This window comes from Primulina huaijiensis, chromosome 10, assembly GCF_012295235.1.
Source record: "Primulina huaijiensis isolate GDHJ02 chromosome 10, ASM1229523v2, whole genome shotgun sequence".
NCBI classification, from domain to species: domain Eukaryota; kingdom Viridiplantae; phylum Streptophyta; class Magnoliopsida; order Lamiales; family Gesneriaceae; genus Primulina; species Primulina huaijiensis.
The window spans coordinates 4,216,865-4,241,186 of NC_133315.1; the positions used below are offsets into that span (position 1 = coordinate 4,216,865).

General features: G+C 34.7%; 2 protein-coding genes across 3 annotated transcripts; both read left to right on the forward strand.

The window, feature by feature from the left end:
* Positions 1 to 18,804: 18,804 nt before the first annotated feature.
* Positions 18,805 to 20,412, forward strand: LOC140986828 (probable indole-3-pyruvate monooxygenase YUCCA5). Its single transcript, XM_073455193.1, has 3 exons — positions 18,805 to 19,512; positions 19,643 to 20,014; positions 20,105 to 20,412. The coding sequence occupies exons 1-3, from the start codon at positions 18,850 to 18,852 to the stop codon at positions 20,342 to 20,344; spliced, it is 1,275 nt and encodes a 424-aa protein (XP_073311294.1). The 5' UTR covers positions 18,805 to 18,849; the 3' UTR covers positions 20,345 to 20,412.
* Positions 20,413 to 21,218: 806 nt separating this feature from the next.
* On the forward strand, positions 21,219 to 23,428 carry LOC140985531 (glutaredoxin-like). 2 transcript variants are annotated; one of them, XM_073453371.1, is made up of 5 exons: positions 21,219 to 21,619; positions 21,747 to 21,820; positions 22,392 to 22,466; positions 22,850 to 22,876; positions 23,147 to 23,428. In XM_073453371.1, exons 1-5 carry the CDS (start codon positions 21,336 to 21,338, stop codon positions 23,221 to 23,223), a joined length of 537 nt encoding a protein of 178 aa, XP_073309472.1. In that variant the 5' UTR covers positions 21,219 to 21,335; the 3' UTR covers positions 23,224 to 23,428. The 2 variants fall into 2 exon arrangements, with proteins under 2 accessions (XP_073309472.1, XP_073309471.1); XM_073453370.1 differs by lacking the exon at positions 23,147 to 23,428 and adding an exon at positions 22,987 to 23,134.
* The last annotated feature ends 894 nt before the right edge of the window (positions 23,429 to 24,322 follow it).

Here is a 24,322-nt window from a genome sequence, read left to right on the forward strand (position 1 = left end):
ATTTAGGTTTTTGAGCCGCCTCTTGTTTTTGCTCAAAACGTTAAAAGCTCTTCAAAATTTATAGTGCTATTTTGAAGTGGAAAAAATATTTCAGTCGTGGACCGGATTAGGAGATTCGAAGAAATAATATTTTGAAGAAAATTCATAAGAAATTCAACAAGAACTATATCCGCTAATACCGGAATAGTTGGTGGCAAGATAATTAATTCACTAAAGGTAAAAATTATAAACTCTCTATGCATGTGTGTTTCATATAAATCATACGAGTAACCAAAATATTTTGAATGTCAAAATAAAATTTTCTAATTTCCGTTGTATTTTAGACATGAAAACACCAATTATCCTAACAATAAGACCGTCACACGTGATATTTTTATACTAATAAACGTTTGTATGATGCATGTCGTTTCTTAGCGAAGGAATCTTGACCGTCGAATAATGCATGTATCGGTTGCATGATAACGCGCATCGGCAAAACTTTTAATAAAAAAATATTATTTTTTAAATTAAAATTTCTCTCTCTCCATTTATATTATATTATTATAAATATATTATGTGGTCCTAAATGGAAATAATTTAGAAGGCCCAATAATATATTATTTAAAATTGTGTTAGTATAGTAATAAGCTAGTACATATGTTGCAGAATAAATTAATATTTTAATCCACTCTGTCTGTCAATTTAATTTGGGCTCCACCGCTGATAATTAATTTGAATGATGATATAATGTATTAGGTCTACTAAGGTATGAAAAATACAACGCATTTCCCTGTCCATTCTTGAATGTTGCATGGAAAAAAGTTCACTAAATATTATATAAAATTTGGAATATCAATCTCTCTAAATATCCCTCAACTTTAAGTCTAGAAAAGAAAATCCTATATTCATGCCACTCATTTCAAGTCAAATATTTTCCGATTAATATATGTACACGTTTCAAACACACACATAGATATGTCAAACGGGTTAGCGGGTTGAGAAACTATTATCACAATCCAGTTATTTTTAGTCGGGATTCAGAGTCACAATCCACCGCTGATAATTAATTTGAATAATTACACATATATATGTAATTTGGCAAGACGACTCACATTTTTGATGGGTTGAAAAATCATCAACACAACCCATCTATTTTGTTTGACATGACGGACTTAGAACATTTTGAAATATCTATATATGTGTGTGCGGTGTGTTTGTGTGTACATAAGATATGCTGCTGGGTGAGCATGTCTCTATTGAGAGAATGGTTGAAATATGGTGTTTTAAGCTACTGTATGGTTTAAAAAATTGAAGATACATTGTTACTATTAGTTATTTTTGTAAAGCAACAAACATTTAATCTATCATATGTAATATTGAAAAAAATACAATTATGTAAATTATATAAAATAATTGAAAAAAATACAATGATGTAAATTATATAAAATACATATCATTTTGTAAATTTATGGTAGTATTAATCACGTACACGGATGTAATTTGGTTGCCGATTGTTCGACTTTATTGAGAATTGACATACTATAACTGTGTTTTATATTAGGTGTCCAGTAAGCTAACTTATAACTTGAGTTTTCTTGACTCTTATATAATAAATAATATTTTTTTTATTAATATTTTACGTTTTAACAAATTATGACATTTACATTATTTATATACACATAAAAACTGTATAGATAAAGACGTTAGATATGTTATGGTACAATGAGATCGTACATGTCACGTTGATCGTGAAACACATTTTAGTTATCATATATTCTAAACTTGTTTCTATTCGATTCAACAACCTAAAATACGGATAAAGATCGCTCCAGTTAGAGATTAACATTTGTGACGTTATATGTCATGTTTTATGGGTAGGGACATGGAGATGTTCTATCATGCATGATGAATGCTCATATGATGAATCACCGAACAACTCTCATTCAGGTTTTTCAAGTGGTTATCATATATCGAGTGGATAATTATGCGGTCATGGTTATAAGAAATTAGTTCTTTGACATGTCACAACATAGAGGCTCTACGCACTAGTGTTGTACTTTGACTCGTTTACCGACTTTGCGAGAGTCATCAGGTGATGAAGTTGAGTGTAGTTTCAACATATGTAGGAACCGATAATTGTAGTCGGAGATTTACTGTTCACCTACGTGTATAGATATCATATGTGACCCAATGCTTTAATAATGCAAGGAATCTGTGGCCAAAGTAAGAAATGTGCTTGAGGATAAAGTGGTTTCCTAGTTGCACACACGATGCCACTATGATTACTCAAAGATATATAAATCGCATCATTATCGAATTCATATCCAACCCTCGATAGACTAATTTTTGCAGATTTCATCGGGATATATAAGTTGAAAGGACCATGCTGTACGATAACCATAACATGCTGATTCTTGCAGTCACTATCCGTGATACCTAGGGAATCATGTGGAGATGATACTTGTAACGCCCCGAAAATTTAAAAGTCCACGCGAACCACATGCATGCAATTATTAAATTCCCTTGTATTTTATTATTTGTTTTAATTACATTAATTAATTATGTTGTGCATATTTGCATATTTAAAAATATATTTTTCTACATGGTTGTATTAAAATGTATTTTTAAAAGTTGTTCGAGTTGCGATTGACCAACGGAGACCGGAGGCTGAAAAATAAAAAATGATTTTATTAAATAATTATTTTTAATTGTTTAAAATATGTTTGATGGCTTTTTATTATTTTTAAAAATAAGGAGTTTTGAGGTGATGTTATACGCCGGGACGTAAATTTTATCGGTGTTGGTTTTTAACAAAAATACAAACGTTTTGACAACCCGACTAATAAATTCACAAACTTATTTAAACAAAATTAATTTTATATTTTAATTAACCACTAATGGGTCTAATTAATTTTCTTAATGGACCTAAATTTTTATTAGTGTTTTATTTATTATTTAAGCTAAACTCACCCCACAACCCACCCATAAACCCCACGCCCACTCTCCTACAAACCACAAATTCTCTCTAATCAAGTTACACGTCCACACCCCAATAATTGAAAAACTCCTCCCCCACCAGCAATTCTTTACGGCACACACACAAAATTTTGAGAAGAAAATTTCGAAGGTTGCAAAATAATTAAGCCAAGATCTTCGAGTCGTCGTTCTTCTTAGTTAGACAAAACACCAATTTGGAGTTTTAATTCATCGGACTGGATTATTCTAATCAAATTATAACTAGATGAAATCACATTGTATATATATGATCAACACAAGATTACATTATCTACATAATGTCTTAGTTAGATAAAACTACCAATAGAACTTTTGACCAGTTGAGCCTGAGCATCCCACTCAAATACCTACTAGTAGGTGTCTTAATTTGTCAAAACTACTAGTAAGAATCTTAATGGGATTCAACAGCATCCATGAAATTTATGTAACATTACATGTTAAATTTACACACAAGACAATTTCTGTAAGGTCTGTGAAATTCGAGTTACGTAACTTGACTACATGCAATCTATGAGTTTTGTTAAAATATATGATTAATAATTTTAAAGCTTTAAATTCATGATTTTTTCATGGACATGTGTTTCATTTCATGGTTTATTAAAGATTCATGCACAAGATCTTTCAATAGTTTTTCGCGCTCGAACGAGGAACGGAGACCGGGGATAATTAAAGAAGAATATTTTTTTATTAAATTATTATTTTTAATTATTTAATATATGGTGTAAATAAGTGATATTTTGAAGTTGGGCCTTGGTGGGGTATTTTTACTAGCCTGGTCGTAGTTTAAATCGGTACGCAAATTTTAGCAAGTCGGGGGACTTTTTGAGGGTTCGGGCAATATTTTCACAAACGTACCTAAACGAAATATTTTTCTGGAGTGTTATTGTGCTTGATGCAATTAATTTATTACTTAATGGGCCAAAAACCCCTTTTAATCTCTTTATTTTTAATTAAGAGCTCATTAGCACTTTATTTATTGACTTAAACACTTCAAGAAAACCCTAAACCTACCCTAACATCTCTCGGCCGCCCCCTCCCCATTCAGCAGCAGCCTCCTTCTAGTTTCAGAAGCTTTACACCTTCGAAAATCCTCAAATGTTTTCTAAGAACTCCCTGCCCACCTCTCCGGTGCAAGTTCTATGCGAACGTCTCTAAGTTTTCGCGAGTATTTACGCAAAGGCACGCTATGAATCTCTCTTTCTCGTCATTCACCCTATTATATGCTAGTGTGGGTGTGTTTGCATGAGGAATGCATAGAACTATCTTGTTGCAGCACTTCTTCCATGGTTTGTCACAAAATATGCCTTTGTTTGACATGTAACTCACGTTTTCTTGATTATGGTGCAAGGGGCTGCTAAGGTTAGGTGTTAAAGGGCTGTACAAGTCGAGAATTAAGGCGTCAAGGCGCTAGAGTCACGAGCTGGTCGAGTCTTGGTGAGGGTCGATCGCACCTGGGGTATTATGTGATGTATGGGGCTATTTCGGGCTTTGGGAGGAGGACCGGTTGTTGGAGAGTTGTACCGAGCCACGATGCAGATCTTAAGGGGTCTGAGACGTGTTCCAAGAGGGCTCAACCGAGGCTGGCCACAACCTAGGAGTCAGTCAAGGCGCATGAGTCGAGTAGGGTCGGGTTTTATCTTGTTTCGGGTAACTCACACACGGTCGAGTGCATGGAGATGCAGGCGCGGCTAGGGTTGGTCCAGTAGGACGTACTCAGTCTGAACTTGGTCCTAGGTAGCACTGGTTCAAGGCTGGTTCGGGTTGGTTAGGCCTAGGATCGATAATTTGAAGGTTTAGCGCACTAGGGTTTTCGGTGCTTGTATGCTGAAATAATTTCAGCAGCTGTTCGGTCTTTTTCGAGGGTCCTATGTGGTCTGAAATAAGTGGTTTAAGAGCTGGTCATGTAGGTTTGAGTCATGGTTTAATTTGGGAAAAGTTTGGTGAGTTTCGATTTGATTCGTGTTAAAATCGTAACCTCGGTTCAAATTTTAAAAAGAATCGTATAAGTTAGGTAACGGGCTCAAGGTTATGTCTAGAAATCAATTATAAATATGTTTTGAGGTGTTTTGAGGAGTTTGGTTGGCTTCGGGTGGGAACTTTAAGGTCCAAGGGTAAATTGGTCAATTAGGATTTCCAGGGGCAAAATGCGGGTCGAGTTAACAGTCCTGACAGCGCCCTGATCATAAATTGACATGTTTTAAATGTATACGTTATCATGAAATTGACATTTTATTGAAATATGAAAAATACGATGCATGCTTTATTTTAAGGAAATTTATGTATATATATGATTTTTATATGTGATAAATACGATGATATGTTTTTGAAGGAAGGGAATTGGTTGTGACTAACACGAATACGAACACGAACATGTAAGACCAAGACTCAGTGGATGGGTGATACTGTCGCTGATGTCTCCGTCGCTCGGGTACCACGGTTATACGTAGATGGATCCATCGACTAGAGCTGATACGAAAGTCACAACTAATGAACGGAATTCAAATAAAAAAAATTGAACACGTATATGTTGACATGATGAGATATGTTTTGGACACATTTATACTTTGACACGTTTTGTTTAAACTTATGCTTTTAAGATCATGAAAAGTATTTTAATTACAGTACTTTTCACTGTTGCATGTTATGTATATGTACTTGTTATAACAATTCAGGTGTATTGAGTCTTTAGACTCACTAGGTGTGAATGATGCAGGTGAGCATATTGACGAGGAGAATAGAGGTGCCGAAGACTGAGTAGGCGGAGGTCGATATGCGCACGCTAACCCGATGATCATACTTTTCCGCACATTATGTTTATGAGTTAGGAGCGAACATGGATATTTTCTTACGCTTTCGTTTTTACATGTTGATGATTTGTCAGGATTTTTGCATGTTTCTCATTTGAGATATTTTTAAACGATAGGCTAGGGTTTGATGATTTGACATTTTTTTATACTGCGGTGTTTTACTAGTAGTCAAATACTTTCATTTTAAAATGTGTTATTTACAGCTGTTATTGCATGTATGCAGTTAAATGCATTTTTTCGAGAATCTGCTTTTTTTAAAAAAAAATTAGTAGTATTTTAAGTAGTAGACGTTTAAATTTCTCTCTTCTCCTACACAAGTAATTTAGGCCACCCCTATTCCATGAGAAAAAAATCTCGGCCGAGCACCACTCTCACCACCACACGCCATCGTTTCTCCGTCACCATGCCACAGCCACTTTCCGATTGTTGATTCTTGATGCAAATTTCATCTAGATTTCTAGTTTGATCTGGACGAGAAATATAGCTTTCATTCGTTGACCTAAATGTTGTGGATTGAGGAATGAAAAATCCAGTTGGTTATTCGTAAGGATATACAAGAAGATCCATCTCCGCTTAAAATCCGAGAGAATTGGAGCCAAATATTAATCGCTAAAGATAACATTTAATAAACATCATATGAATGATTCTATAATCATGCAACACCCAAGACATTTCTGAACATCGAAAATTGAAAATTTAAATTTCCAGTGCTTTTGGGTGCAATAAAACGATGCATCAACATCTATATTTGTGTGTGCATAAGATATTTTGTTGGGTGTGCATGCCTCTGTTGGAGAATGATCAAAGTTCAGCTTTGAGCTACTGGATGATTTAAAAAATAGGAGCTACACTATTACTATCAATTAATTTTTGGTAAAACGACAAGTATTGTATTTGAATCACCTACGAAAAATATTAATTTTTATTATAAATATAAGCAATTTATTGAAAAATACAAGTCTATATTAATTAATGACTAAATCATACGAAATACAAATAATTTGTAAGTTGATGGTAGTATTAATATTAACCACGCAAACGAAAGTAATTTGGTTGCCTATTGTTTGAAAAAGTCAGAATCGACATACCATAATTGTGATGGATAGATTTTTGTTTTACCTGATTTTCCACAAGAAAAAGACTATGAATTCAGTACTTGGATACATAAGTCAAAATAATCAAACTATATATTTTTAGAAATTTAGTTTTAAATTAAATTGTGTTTACACATAGAAGTCAAAACGAGAAATATATATTTTTTTTTCAAGGAAATAAAAGTTACATTCGAAAGAGAACCTAATTTAAAAATTATTTAAAAAAACCAAAAGTTATAGAAACAAGAAAATAATAGTTTTTTTTTATTAAATTTTTTTTAGAAACAGAAAATATAATTTTCAATATAATATTCAAACACGATTGCTATGTTTTAAGAGTAGGTCTCTTGTGAAACGGTCTCACAAATCTTTATCTGTGAGATGCGTCAATCGTACCGATATTCACAATAAAAAGTAATACTCTTAGTATAAAAAGTAATATTTTTTCATGGATGACCCAAATAAGAGATCCGTATCACAAAATACGATCCGTGAGACCGTCTCACATAAATTTTTGTCATTTTAAAAAAAATAAAAGGTCGATAAAAATAGATAATTTAGTCAATAAAAAATATTTTTATTAATGTCATTTTAGTATAACCCTATTTAATGCAGAGAACAGAGATATTTTGATAGCCAAGTTGGCAACGTGTGTCTCATTAGGGAACAAATTGGACATACGCAGCGTGTAGCATTGCTGCTCAGGTATGGGCTTCGTGGGCCGACAACTTACGGGTCAAAATCTGATTGTGGGGGTCCAATAAGGAGTGGCTGAAGTTGCCAGTCCCCACCAAATTTGGAACTTCAACTCCACGTGGGCATCAATTCTGTTATCCTAGTCAGATTTCTCTACTGCCATGTAAGCATATTGTGATATTTTCCGAACACCTCGTTGGGCGACAAGTGGACCTATTAGAATCATTGGAAATAGACTATCCACATGAAATCATCGTGTGCAAAATATTTGGTCGTTTAACATATATAAATAATAGTTTATTGACTTATTATTTTTTTGTCACATTTGCATATGCAAATTTTCAATCCTTAAAAACGACGTTGGCTGAGTTTGGTTTTGTGACATTGTTTATTTGGTAAATTAAATAAAAGCTTCGTCAAAATATACGATATAATTAAAAATCGATACACGCACTCTATAGATTTGTATTTGTGAGGGTTGAATCTATGATATACCAAGAGTAACATTCTCTCCTATGTTTCAATACAAAATATTCAATTGATCATTCAACGAGATTCACATACTTTATTTGGAATTCAGTTTATAAATCGAGTATCTTGTGTTAAAACATAAGAGGAGTTGCTCAACACGCACGTAGCATAGACTGACCATTTGGGAAGTGGATAGGGTGATAGTGTCTTTTCCGATCATCTTATTTCAATACTTCATCACTTAACAAAAGGAATTAAGGAAATACGCAAGATTAATAAAAAAATAATAAATGATCGGTTGTTGTATCTAACTTGTAATATTAATTGGCAATAAGTGCTAATGGGCATGTATGATTTCTTGAATCAACTTACACTTGGCTTTTCTTTTAGATTTTGTGTTCTTGAGGAAAATTCAATCGAGTGATACTTCCAAGAATAAGCCCCTTATAAACACATTTGCTTGAAATTAAACTCGGTAGACACTGGTTTTATTGTATATAGTTAGGGTGACTAGATGTGGGAGAAATAACGAATTTTCGGTATACCGAGGTTACCGTACCGAAAAATATCGAATTTATCGAAATTTTCGGTACGGTATGGTAACGGTATGGAATTTGAAATTTTCGGTATATACCGAAATAATATATGTAAATTAAAAAATATTTTTTCTTCGGTATAAAACGATATAAATCGATACCGTACCAAAATAAAGAATTTAACTTCTGTTTGGACTCATCATGTTGGAATAGTCCAAATCAAAGTTCAGTGAAGCAACTCGACTCATAGTTGAGAATTTAAACTGTTGAGAAGTCTTATCTATATAGCCTAACCTTACAGCTAGCTAGAGGACTGGATGCTGAGCCTCGACTTGTTGAAAAGCTGACAGGCTTCAGAAATCACATGACCTCAGACATTGTTGCAAAGATAGGGAATGAAGAAGTCGCACATGTCGTGGTCGAAGTTTATTGGTTTTAATTGATGTCTTGGATCTCCAGACACATGTTTCGATTGATATTTATTGTCTTTATGGATTTGTTTTGTATATATCTTTCCTAGTCTTTTTGACTGTCTTGAGGGGTTTGTTTAGTATTGGTAATAATTGACTTTGAAATTACAAGAGAAAGAATATTTTTATATATATTTTCGGTATGACGGTATTTTACCGACATACCGAAAAGTCGATAAGGTAACGGCATCATTTTTTTCATACCGATATTTTCGATACGGTATCCGAAGTTTCGGTACGGTATACCGTACCGACCACTTCTAAAGGAGACCTGGTGATAGATAGTAAATCCGGAGAACGATGGAGTATCTGTTAGAGTAGATGTCCTGTAAATCAACGGTTCGCTAAGAATTTATCGACTCATTTGTAATAAACAATTTTTATTTTAATATAATTTACATTTCATGGTTTCATTTCACTTTATCTGTATACCAAGGCAATCGATATATATAATGTAACGCCCCAAATTCAAATGATTGTCCCTGCTGTACCAAGACTAGTCTTTCCAGCGTACTTATGTCCTCAATTACACGCATCCTAAGAAATTTTCTAAGGGGTCACACATCCCAAAATCGTCTCAAGTCAAGCACGCTTAATCTTGGAGTTCTTATGTGATGAGCTACCGAAAAGAAGATGTACCTTTATGATATGTGCGAAAAAACGAGCAATGCATAGGTTTTTGGGTTAGTGCACCATCCGCCCAGCCAGTTTAGTCATCCAACCCTCATGTCTCAACCGTAAAATCGTCACCTGCATTATTCACGGTTAGTGAGTCTATTGACTCAGCAAGTCTTATGAATCTAAGTACTTATCCTGGAGGTCTTAGGTTCGAGACTTGAGGAGGCGAAAGAAACCACTACCAAGGGTGGGATAATGCTATGAGTAATAACACATGTGAAAAGCCCGTGAGAGAAAAGGCTCTAAAAGAGAGCCCAAGATCAGGACAGTTCATGGTCATTACAACTTCGGTCCATGAGTATGATGGTAGGATGATTGGACTCATTGAGAAGTTGGTGGGACACTCGACGTGGTTATTCCTAGTGAGCTCTCGACTAATATTCTCTTGCTATCACTACCGCCATCGTTCAATGGATTTGTGGTCGATTTTAATATGAATAAGCTTGAGACTACCTTTGAAGAGTTGGTCAACATGCTTATCACTTATGAAGCCACAATCAAAAAAGAAAAGCAAGTTCTTATATTGGGCTCGTCGTCCGATACAAAAAAAAGAGCCCAAAATAGAGGGAAGAAGCGTTCTGCACCACTGAAGAAGAAAAAACCCAACAAGAAGTCATAAAAAAACCCACTCCGGGGCTCTCAAAGCCCACAAGTCAGAACACATCTATTTCCAATGCAACAAGCATGGACATTGGGGACGTAACTGCACGGAGTATCTTGCACTGAATCGTTCTAGCCATGTTATGTTTTACAGAGAAGTAAATGTCTCAATTAATTCTTCTTCTTGTGTATTGGATACCGGATGTGGTTCTCATCTATGCGATGATTTGCAGATGATGGCAAGAAGCAGGAGACATAGAGATGGCAAGACATGTCTAATATTAGGGAATGGAGAAAGGTTTGCTGCAACTGCTATTGGAGACGTTACTTTGATTATTTTAAGTTACTTTTGAGAGACGTTTTATATGTTTATGAGTTGGCTAAAAACATTATTTCTATTTCTATGCTTGATAGAGATGATTATTCTTGTGTTTTTTCTTATTATTTTGCTAAATGTGTTTGATATATTTATAAGAAAGAATTTTTACTTGAAAAGAGCGAGTTAGAAAACGATATCGACATTTTTAAATTAAAAGTTATTTAACTTAATAATGGCTAAGTTAATTTGATTTCAACAATAAGCAAAAGAAAATTAGAGATGTTTTATTTATTACAGATTGGGTTAAAAAAAATTATTTTCGTTTATATGCTTGATAAAAATGAGTTTTCTTATTATTTTGCTAAATGTGTTTGATATATTTATAAAAAAAAGAATTTTTAATTGAAAGGAGCGAGTTAGAAAACGATATCGACATTTTAAAATTAAAATTTATTTAATTTAATAATGTCTAAGTTAATTCGATTTCAACAATAAACAAATAAACAAAAGAAAACATGATAGTATAAAATGAGCACACTCTTGGCACGCTAAGTTATGACATATTTCCCAAATAAGGATGCACAAATTAGTGAAAAAGAGCACGTTTGACTTGTCAGACATAAAATCTCTCAATCCATGTGAGTCAAGTCTGAAAGGAAAAATGATCAAATCCCTTTTCTTAAGGAAAGCGAAACATGCACATGATATATTGGATTTGATTCATACATATGAATGTGACCTGCTAAGTGTTAGCACCAAATATGGGTATTCGTACTTCATTACCTTTACTGATGATCATTTGAGTTATGAGTCGATGTATTTGATGAAATACAAGTCTGAAACATTTGAAAATTTTAAAGAATTCAAAGCTGAAGTAGAGAAACAATTAAGAAAAAATATTAAAATACTTCGATATGATCGAGATGGATAATACTTTAGTACCGAATTCCAAGATTATCTTAAAGGGATGAGATTTTCTCACAGTAGAATTCTCCCGCCACACCACATTTGAATGGTGTGTTAGAACATCATAATGGAACATTGATGGACATGGTTCGATCTATTATGAGATTCACTAAACTGTAGTCATCCTTTTGAGGATTTTCGCTTGAGATTGTGACAATGTTGTTGAAAAACGTCTATACAAAGGCAGTAGATAAAATACCAAATGAGATATGGATGTGGAAGTTTCCCAAATATTCTTATCTTAGAATATGGAGATGTACTGTACTGCTTACGTAAAGCAAATAGTGGGAGAGAAGTTGGGTAGTAAATCTAGTTTTTGTTGTCTTGTAGGGTATCCAAAGAATTCTGTTGAATATTACTTATATGATCTAAAGAAATAAAAATGTTTGTTTAGAGAAATACCACTTCTTAGATAATGGATTTCTATTAGATAGAAAATGTGGAATGATAGAACCGAGAAGATTCGAGAAACGCTCATTCCTGAAATAGTAGAACCCACGTCCCAACAACTAGTCAAAATAGTACACGTTCCTAGGAAATCTAAAAGGATCTCAAGCTATGAGGTTGAAACCATGCAGTCAAAGATGGACATTATGTATTCGAACCAAGTATGGTCCTTGGTAGATTCACATGAGAGAATTGTTCCCAGATAATGCAAACGGATTTACAGAAGGAAGCTTGGGACATGTGAGGTAATGAACTTCAAAGTTAGATTGGTAGCAAATGAATATACTTAAAATCAAAGAATTGACTATTACAAAAAATTTTCTCTAATCTCGATGTTCAAGTCCATTTGGATTATGCTAGCCATAGCAGCATGATATGATTATGAATTATAGCAGATGGATGTGAAGACAACATTCCTTAATGACTATATTAAAGAAGAGATTTATATGTCTGAACTTGAAAAATTCACATCAGTAGGAAGTGAGCATAAGGTATGCGAAATTCAGATATCTATTTATGGGATTAAACAGATATCAAGGAGTTGGAACTTTATATTTGACAATACTATCAAAGAGTTTGACATTTTTAAGAATGCTGAGAAACCTTGTATGTACAATAAGGTTAGTGGGAATGATGTGACATTCTTAATACTTTATGTTGATAATAAACTACTCATTGGGAATAATGTAGGATTAATGCAATCGACAAAATCATGGTTAGCTAGTAAATCCCCCATGAATGATATGAGTGAGTCATCTTATGTATTATGAATAAAGATCTATATGGATAAATCAAAGAGGATGCAAGGGCTCATCCAATACATTTATATCAATACCATACTAAAGTGATTTTCTATAGAAGAGTCCCGGAGAGGATATCTATCTATGTGCTATGGTGTAACTCTATCCAAGTATATGATTCCTAAGAATGACTAGGAGATAGAAACCATGACACATAGTCCCTATGGGTCAGCCTTTGGTAGTATTATATATGGTAAGATATCTACTCGACCTGATATAGCTTTTGCACTGAGTGTTGTGAGCAAATATCAGTCAAACCCCAGTCAGTTGCATTGAAAAATCGTGAAGGATATTCTTAAGTACTTAAAAGGACTGAGAACTTTTTCATGGTCTACGGGGGTAGAGAATTAAAATTGTAAGACTACAATGTATTCAAGCTCAATGGTGGTGCTGTTTCTTGGAAAAGTTTCAAACAAGACACCATAGCAGATTCAACCACTGAAGTCAAATACAAACTGCTCAAATGTAACAAAAGAGGTTATTTGGATGAGGAACTTTGTCCAAGAGTTGACCTTCATTCCAAATAGAGTTGATCTAGTCTCGGTGTACTGCAACAACACTAGTGTCGTTGCGCAAGAAAAAGAGCCAAGGTCTCATCAGTGATCCAACTATATACTGATAAAAATTTCCTATCATCTGGAAGATTGTGGGAATATGAGATATATCAATTTAGAAATCGCCTCTGCTGACAACGTTGCTGATCCAATTACGAAGCCACTACAAAGACCGTTGTTTGAGAAGCATCGTAAAGCAATACGTTTGAGATTTATGGTTAGTTGGCTATAAGTCAATTGAGAGATTGTTAGAGTGAGTGTCCAGCGAGACACCTTTTGGCTTGGGATTTATAGACTCTTTTGTAAAAATAATCTTTATTTTAATAATATTTTATTGTTTTATTTGATTATGACATTTACTTTATCTTTATATTCATGCAAGATGCATTGATAAATACCTTAAATATGTTATGGTACTATGAGGTCGTGAATATAATGATTATTATGAAATTCATTTATAAGTTACTATATATTCTAAATGTGTTACTAGTCGATTCGATCGTCTAAAATAAGTATTAAAGCTGCTCGAGCTTGAGACTGGAATATGTGATGTGGTGTACTACGTTTCATTGGTTGGGATATGGAGATTTCGAAACATACAGAAGGATGATCATATGATAAATCACTTAACAACCCTCCATTAGATTTTTCAAGTAGTTATCACTTATCGAGTGAATAATTCTACAGTTATTATTATTGTACACCATTAGTCCTTTGACACGAGACAACATGGAGGCTCTACATACTAGAATTCTACTTTGATTCATTTACCGACTCCACATAGGTCATCAGGTAGTAAAGTAGGGTGTAATTTCGACATAATTATGAGATGATGCATTGTAGTAGGGGATTCACCACTTATCTACGGTTTTGAATATCTTATATGATCTGATGAGTTAATATTATTGTTTCAAATAACATAAGTTGTGTGAACCCACAACTAGATGTATCTTCGAACCATTGAGGGTCATACAAGTATTGAATTATGTGTTCACATTGAGATAGTCGAATTCAAGTAGTCGAATTTGTTGATCGAGTTTGATGTAGATCAAACATATTGCTTATAAAGTTGTTTATAAGTGAATTCCATATTTAGAAGTTGTGGAAGTTAGAATGACTACGAATTTAGTGAGAAGAGTGCAACTGTCTAATTTAGTAAAAGAGTTCGAAAATAGACAGCTACGAAAAATGAATCAGTAGAACATTTTGATATTCGAAATTTTTACTTTGCATCACAATAACAGATTTTGTACACTCGTCACATCGGAAATATCTGATCGTTAATATTAATTATGATAAAACCAGAATCATGGATTTTTTTGATTAATTAGACTTGGAGTTTCCTAATCAAACAATGACTAATAAAATTTTAATCACCCAAGAGGAATTTTAGAAGGTTTTAAAATCTCATGATTAGATAATGACTATCTAACTTATCAAAAGTTGATAAAATAACCTAAGAATTTTTACAAGCGAAAATCTCTTGGTCCTTATTCAAGAAGGATTCTAGCATACATGAGAGACTATGTTATGTATACATATATCATCAAGAGTTGATAATATACACACAACACAATACAATCTAATATATCTAGATTTATTATATATCTATCATCTCTCAACTAAATAATTTCGGCCACCACCCTTTAAAAGGATTCCCACGGCCGAGCTCCTTCCCACGTCGTCGCTGATGCCATTGTGGTTACGCTAATTTCCATCAATTGATTCTCAATGCAGAGCTTATTTAGATTTCTAATACAATATAAACAAAGAATCCAACTTTAAATCGTGGACTTGATTCAGATAATTGAAGAACAAAGGAGATCCAGTTGATCTTTTGTAGGAACTTACATGAAGGGCTGTCTCCCCTAATTCCGAAATAATTTGATGTCCAACTTTTAGAAAGCAAAGATAAATAATCTTAAACATCATATGTATGGATTTGAATCATATGATGATCAAGTATGTTTTGATTGTCAAAATTGAAAATTATTGGAAAAAAATTTAAACTTTCGTTACGTCTTGAGTGCAATAAAACGATAATCAAACCGTTGTTATACTTATGATTTTTAGTGTTACCAAATAAAATAAACACAACACCAAATATGATCTACCTAGGTGGATTCATATCCCTTCATTAAACGAAGTACTTTTAGTTGTATTTTATACAGCACAATCGAATCTACAAAATACAATATATGTAACATTTAGTGCTAAAATACAACTACAATTTTTTTTTTTTGTAATCTATTTTCGAAAATTACTCAACACATGTATTTAAAAAGAATCATTCAACTATTGAATAAAAATGCTGCAATTAATTAATTTAACCTCCTCAAATTCCTAAACTCATGTTTTAAAAGAATTCGAATGAAACAATCAAAACCCTGCCAAACCATCGACATATAAAAAGATGTAATTGAATAAAAATAACAATGTTTTACTCCTGACTCATAAACATATAATGTACGGAAAAAGTATGGTCTTCGGGTTAACGTGCGCACACCCAGCTCCGCCTACTCAGTCTTCGGCGTCTGCAGTCTCCACATCATCATGTTCACCTGTATCATTCACACCTAGTGAGTCTAAAGACTCAACACACCTGAACCGTGATAGCAAGTACATATACATCACATGCAAAAGTGAAAAGTATTGTAATTAAAATACATTTCATGATCTTAAAAACATGAACTTAAACATAACATGTCAAAGCATAAACGTATCCATAACATATCTCATCATATCAACATATACATGCTCATTTTCTTTTATTGGATTCAGATAATTAGTTGTAACTTTCGTATCAACTCTAATTCGATGGATCCATCTACGTATAACTGCGGTACCCGGCGACGGGGACATCAACGACAGTTTTACCCATCCACTGAGCCTTGGCCTTACATGTTCGTGTTCGTGTTCGTGTTCGTATTAGTCAGAACCAACTCACCTCCTTCAAAAACATGACATCGTATTCATCACTTATAAAAATCATGCATATACGCACATTTTCTTAAAACCAAACATGCAACGTATTTTTCATATTTTCATAAAAATTCATGTTCATATTAACATATAAATTTTAAACATGCATTTTTGGTGATCAGGACGCTGTCAGGACTACTAACTAGACCCAGGTGCAAAATGACCATTTTGCTCAAGGAAACCCTAATTGACCATTTTACCTCTGGACCCCAAAACTTCGGCCCGTAGCCAACCAAACTCCTCAAAACACTTTAAAACATATTTATAATCGTTTCATAGGCGTAAACTTGAGCCCATTCAATAGCTTTTAAAATTCGTTTTAAAACTTGAACCGGGGTCCCGATTTTAATTCGAATCAACCTGAAACTCAACAAAACTTTTTCCAACTTAAACCATGACTTGAACCTACATGACTAGCCCTTAAACCACTCGTTTTGAACCACCTAAGACCCTCGAAAATGGCCGAACAACTACTGGAAATATTTTGCCCTTAGCAACCTACAACCCTAGCGCACTTAACCTTGAGTTTTCGATCCTAACCCACACCAGACCGGACCAGATCCGAACCAGACCACCCTAGGACCAAGACCAAACTGTGGACCCTCTCCTGGACAGACCAACCCACGCGTACAACCCCCATGCACGCGGACTTGCATGGTTCTTCACCAACATCCCACGTGATTCCCATAATCGAGCCATGCCTTCCCAATCTACCCTCGGCTCACAACCAGCAATGCTTGGGCCTCACTAGACCACGGCTTGGACCCACCAAGGTCTGCACCATGGCCTGGTTCAGTCCCACACGGCCGTGCCTTCCCTTTTACCCTTGCCGGATCGACCAAACAATCACCAACCCTCCTAGGATTCGATCGGCTCTCCCATGGCTCGATCCAAACCCAACTCCAGCACCTAGACGCCCTCGATCTGAATGTGCACAGCCCTTACAAGCCTTAAACTCGCAGCCCCTTACATGCACAAAGGAAAATGTGAGCAACATGATCATGTTTATGCATATTTTCTTGCAAAAATTGTACAAAACCAACACAACATGATAGATCGAATGTTTCTCATGAAAAAACATACAAACTTACATATATTGATGTGAATGATGAGAAAAACGAGGTATAGGGCGTGATTTTGCGTAGTTACGCTCGAAAACTTTGAGATAGTCGTATTGAACGTGTACCGGAGAGACGGAGAAGAGATCTTTTGAAGAACTTTGAGAAAAACCGAGTGGGATAGCTGCTGAACTCAAGATGCTGCTGATGGAAGTGGGGAGAGGGGCGGCCGAATGGTATAGAGGTAGGTTTAGGGTTTGAGTGTATGATTTAATTATAATATTTAGTGCTAATGAGCCTTTAATTAAAAATAATGAGATTAAAAAGGATTTTAGGCCCATTACGCAATAAAATAGTCCCATCAAGCTCAAAAACACTCTTGTAAAATATTTCGTTTAGGTACATTTTTGAAAATATTGCACGTATCCTCAGAATGTTCGCCAACTTGCTAAAATTTGCATACCGGTTTAAAATATGACCCAACGAGTAAAAATACTTTACAAAGCCCATTTTCGAAAATCACCCTTAATTACACCATATATTAAATAATTAAAAACAAATATTTAAAAAAAATCTTTTTCCTTAACTATCTTCCGTCTCCGTTTCTCGTTCGAGCGCGAAATACTACTAAAAGGTCATAAAACATGAAACTTTAACAAACCATGATATAGAACACATATCCATGCAATAATCATTCATTTATTAATGCATTAAAAATAATTAAACACATATTTTAGTCAAACCCTAAATTGCATGCAATCAAGTTACATAATTCGAATTTTCTAAACATTACAATATAAATTACTTATTCTGCTTAAATTGTTCAATATAGCTTAAAAAGTATTTGAGTATCATCTTTATAATAGCCATTTTTATAATTAAACCAAAAGAAAAACATGCAATTATTAATTATAAGATGAAAGAACCCCGGCCCCTTCCCCAATAGCACCGTCGTCACTTAAGAGTTACCCCCATTTTCTATTTTATTTATTAATCAAGTATTTACTTTCCTCAAAATTCAATAAAAACTTGTCTAATTTCGTATCCAAATACTTTTGTTCGTAAGTCTAAATTAAAGATTTAAAGAGCCAATAATTAAATTTTCCTCGCATTTTAAAAAACATAAACATTTATGGACAAAATGTTAAATATAATATTAGTATTATTATTTAAAAAATGGACATATATAGTCAAAATCGAAACATCGTTTTAAACCAAAAGAAATATCCTCTTCACTTGCATGCAGCTTTCATATGTAATAATAATGTTCAGTTCTTCTATTTAAACCCCTCCACCCACCATCTTCTCCTCTCATTCCAATTCCAAAAGCAATAAACAGCTCACATACACTTGAGAAACTACAGATTTATCTATCGAATGAGAATGTGTAATCCTACAGATAAAGATGATTCGTTGCCCCGCAGATGTGTGTGGGTGAACGGCCCTGTGATTGTCGGCGCAGGGCCGTCGGGCTTGGCAGTGGCCGCCGGCCTGAAGCTGCAAGCCGTCCCGTTCGTGATTCTCGAACGAGCAGATTGCATAGCATCTCTCTGGCAGAAGCGGACTTACAATCGCTTAAAGCTTCATCTCCCGAAACAATTCTGCCAATTGCCGAATTTCCCATTTCCCGATCATTACCCCGAGTACCCGACGAAGAAGCAGTTCATCGAATACCTGGAGATGTATGCAAAAAATTTCAACATAATCCCGCAGTTTAATGAGTGCGTGGAGGCGGCGAGGTACGACGAAACCTGTGGGTTGTGGAGGGTGAGGACGAGCGTTTCTGCCGGGGGGTCTGAGGTGGAGTATATTTGCCGGTGGCTGGTGGTGGCGACCGGGGAGAATGCGGAGCGACTGGTGCCGGATATTGAAGGTTTGAAGGAGTTCGGAGGGGAGGTCATTCACGCCTGTGATTACAAGTGTGGGGAGAGTTTCAGGGGGAAGAAGGTGGTGGTTGTGGGCTGTGGGAACTCAGGCATGGAGGTTTCTCTTGATCTTTGCAACCACGGGGCGAAGCCTTCAATGGTTGTTCGCAGCTCGGTAAGCATAATTATAGAGAAAAGAGAATATTTCAATTTTTTTTTTTGCTTGAAAAAGCACTTTAAGAAGTATGTTTCCTTCCTTGTCCAGAGTATGACGTACCCGCCATTATCTCTGCTTTATATTTTAGGTTCATGTACTGCCGAGGGAGATATTTGGGAAGTCATCGTTTGAGCTTGCAATGTTAATGTTAAAATGGCTACCCCTGTGGGTGGTGGACAAGATTTTGCTAGTTTTAGCATGGATGATATTCGGAAACGTCGAGAAATACGGGTTGAAACGACCATCCGTTGGACCATTGGAGCTGAAGAACACTCAAGGGAAGACTCCAGTTCTAGACATTGGTGCACTTGAGCGGATCAAAACAAGGGATATCCGAGTTGTTCCCGGCATTAAGAAGTTTACGCGCGGCACGGTTGAGCTTCTTAATGGCGACAAACTTGAGATCGATTCGGTTATATTGGCAACTGGATACTGCAGTAATGTCCCATTTTGGCTGCAGGTGAGACAAATTATGATCAGAACCAATAACCGCTTTACCATTATTTTTGTTTACTGAATAAAGAGATGATGTAGTTTTCATTTGGTGCAGGAAACTGAATTCTTTGCCAACAACGGGTTTCCAAAAGCTCCATTCCCAAATGGATGGAAAGGAAAAGATGGACTCTACGCCGTCGGGTTCGCGAGGAGAGGATTATCTGGTACATCAACAGACGCTACGAAAATATCTCAAGATATTGGAGGTCTTTGGAGACAAAATTTGAGACATAAGAAGCAAGGAGTCCCCGTCCACAGAAGATTCATTACAACTTTTCAATCAAAGGGGCCTTGAAATTTATTTCTTGGCTTCCATTTTCCCTCTAATGTTTTTTTTTTTTTGTTGCCAAATCCTTTAGCGTACAAGGGCTAGAACTGATAATGTAAAATTCAAATAATAGAAATCATATATAAAAGACCCAAAAGTTGAATTTTTGGCATTTTGCATAGCTAGGAAGATCAGGACTTTTGTCTTTACATTTCCATTCATGATTGCTTGTATGCTAATCAGCCAATGAAAGAAGCCCTTTTTTTCCATTTACAAAAATTGAACAATTTATTCCTCTCATTTTACCTAAGAACTTCACTTTTATAGACTAAAATAATTCAAAAATAAAAAAATATCAATCATTTATAAGTGTAAATCAAATAAATATTTTGTTCATTTCATGGAAACATAGGACAATTTAATGATCAAAATTCTTTATTATAAAATAAGTATATTGTGAACGGTCTTACGAATCTTTATCTGTGAGACGGATCGATCCTACCGATATTCACAATAAAAAATAACACTCTTAGCATAAAAAGTAATACTTTTCATGGATGACTCAAATAAGAGATCCGTCTCACAAAATATGACATATGAGACACAAATTTTTTCCTTTATTATAAAAGCTTTCAGTTTGGTATTAAATTATTGATAACGTTTTTCTTTCTTCCTCGGCATTTCATTAAGGAGAAGTTGGTGAAAAATCCCCAATCAAAATATTTATTTGGGTTCACTCCCTACCCACAAAATTGTGGTACTATGTCATACAAAATATGGTATACTTCATGTGGAAATGTAGTATACTTCATGTGGAAATGTGGTACTAAAAAAATATTCAGGGACTGAACATAAAAAAAATCGACGACCGGAGACTGAAAGCCCATTTGCGGTTTAACTCTCCAAATTTGGACAACAATTCAACAATTTGGTAACTCCGAAGGTCTCGAAATTTCGATTGGCGTAACAAAGACGTAAAGGGTCGTGAATTGGCCAATTTTAGCAGAATTTGCTGATAATGGCGTCAATGTCGGGGGCGTCTCAGCTCGCAAAGGGCTTCGATTCCCTCTCTTTCGCTCCTCCTTTTCGTACCCAATTTGCCGCTCTTTATCGCCTCCCTAATGTTGTTTCAACTTTTTACTTGGGCAATAATGTTAAACTAAGCAAAACCATTTCAAGAAATTCGCAGCCCATCAAGATGCGCCCGATGTGTTCTGCGTCATTCGGACAGGGAACGGAAGATACCGTCAAGAAGACCGTCGCAGGAAACCCAGTTGTCGTTTACTCCAAAACTTGGTGCTCGTAAGTGTCCACGTTGATTAGAATTCATTTGGTTTCTTTATAGGATGATTTGTGATTTCTGTGAAAAACTTTTGTCGATCCTTTTCTTCGATTTGGTAATTGGGCTTTTTGAATTTTATGGTGAAAGGTTCTCATCGGAGGTGAAGTATTTATTGAAGAGTGTTGGCGTCGAGCCATTTGTTATTGAGTTGGATCAATTAGGTATTACTATTCATTCTCTTTTCCCCTATAGATTATTACTCTTAGAGAATTATAATTGTATCTGCTTAACCTGTGTGGTGCTTGCAGTGATACTTTGCTTACGTTTGCTTGAAAATAATATCATTGATTTGAACACCTGTTACATGTGAAAAATAGTTATGAACTTTAAGTCATTCCAATCTGCATATATTTCAACAATTTCACTTCACAAAGAAATGCTTGGTTGTTTCTTTTTTTTTTTTTTTTGAGTGCATAATGTTTAAAGGCATGCTTCCAAACAAGTGAGATGGAGCTGTCAAGATTTGCGTTAATCTATTTCTTGGATTTTAGTTCATTTTGTTTCCTTGAAGAACTTAATTGGCAACTCATTTATTCAAAAAGACCTTAACCCTTTGTCCCAATAATTTTCTAATGGATTCTTTGAATTGTTTATGAGTAAAGAGGAATGAATTGTCCAACCTCAAAAGATTTTATGATGAGAGTGCAAAAATGAATCCTATATCAAGAAAACTGATGTTAGAAGTGAGCCCGAATAACCGCTGATGTTACATGAAGTTTTTCTAATATTCAGGCTCTCAGGGACAAGATCTACAGAAGGCTTTGGAAAAGCTAACTGGACAATCCACTGTTCCCAATGTGTTTATAGGTGAGAATTATCAACAATTATCAATGTTGTGTGTATTTCTATTGTTTATGACGTGACAATTACAAATCACATGTTCATCTCAGTTTGTTATGTGTCATTCTGTTTTAGTGCTTTATAACAGCTATTAGCCATATCCGCATGAAAGACCAAGAAGTGCCTTTTCTATCAACAATACGCTACTTTCAGAAGATTAATGACCTGAATTTAATTGTTTATCTGTCTTGAAAGTGATTACGACGAGCATTGATTGATAAAGAGTAATCATCTTTTTTTAATTCTTATATCCATTAAGGAGTTGCATCATTTTTTCTTTGGGTTATCCTTGTTTATACAGTATATATTGAAGTTTATCTATAACCAATTTATTTCTTTTTCTTTCCCAGGGGGCAAGCATATCGGTGGCTGTACAGGTATGTATCTTTATGAACATTAAGTTGATGGTTGTACCTAATCTAAATTTAGATACTTTCTGAATGTAATTTAAAACGCAATTACTAATTTCTTATGTTTACCGGTGAAGAAAAGAAAACCATTGTACATAGGGTGATCACTGAATCAGCAAGGGCTTCTAAATTTTACGGGGTGATTGGCTCAGTTAATGCAAATAATGGGAGAATTTAATTTAAACAAATGCTGTATGGCCCCTGAAATTTTTATTTGCCTCATTGTATTTTGTTCAGATACTGTCCAGCTGCATCAAGAAGGAAAACTTGAGTCTCTGTTGGCCGAAGCTGGTGCCAAAAAGTCAGAGAGCTAGTCCTGATCTTGTTGTTGTTAAGTGTACCGGTTCTACTCGTGCATTGAGTCCTCGTAATTCTGCAACAAGATAGGCTACTGTTTATCCTTGGATTCAATAGAAAAAGTGTACTATTATGTTTATTCCCAAGTTTCATAACTATGAAATTCTTTATCTTTTCAGGACACATGTCTGCTTAATGGCAAGTTAATTCTTTTCTGATGAATACACTCTCAAGTCTCAACTATGTGTATGATTTTTCCACATTTGTTGAAGCTACTTATGTCCTTTTTTTTCCAACTATATTTCATTTTAGTAAGGCTATTCTTTAATCTGTCATGAAACCAAACAATTTGTTTCGTCAAAATGCACTCTTTATTTGTCATTAATCTTTAGCATCTGATTGGATTCTTCTGTGGTGGTCTTTTGTTCTTCACTACCTGAAGATGCCTCGAAAGCTAAGATGCCCTGTATGTTCTATGAGGTTCATATATTTATTGTACTTATCCAGCAATGAAGAAAAATCAGTTAACCAATGTGGCTAAGGTACATTCTTTACACTAGACTGGAATATCATCCTACCATTTCTTCTTGTATTAATAAATTGTTTATTTTGTTATGAATTGATATTGAGAGTATCGTGATTCATGATTTTTTATCCATGGACTGCAAAAATAGTACAAAATGCTCTTTTACCAGCGAGTGCATCATTCTATATCATCTAGTTCAGGCATGATCATATCAAGAATCATAGGCTCCGTTTGGACCATTATTTGTAAAACGGTTTTATAAAAATATAATTTACAAATTTTGAAAGTTTTTAAAAGTTGTTTTAAGAATAATATGAACCGTGTACAACATAAATGTTACTGAAATTTTTTTTTTTGAAGCTATGGCCGAAAGTACACACGTACTCAAATACATATAAATAAGTCAATCAAGCATTTGAAAAGGTCATCCAACCACTGAATAAAAATAATTGCAGTTAAAAATCTCAAACGTGACTTAAACTTAGAAGTTATTGTTTAAAAATAAATACCAACATATATCTAGAAATCTTATAATCACCAAAGCATGAAAATCATGAACATTTTGAAATAAGGTTTAAAAGTTGTCGCAT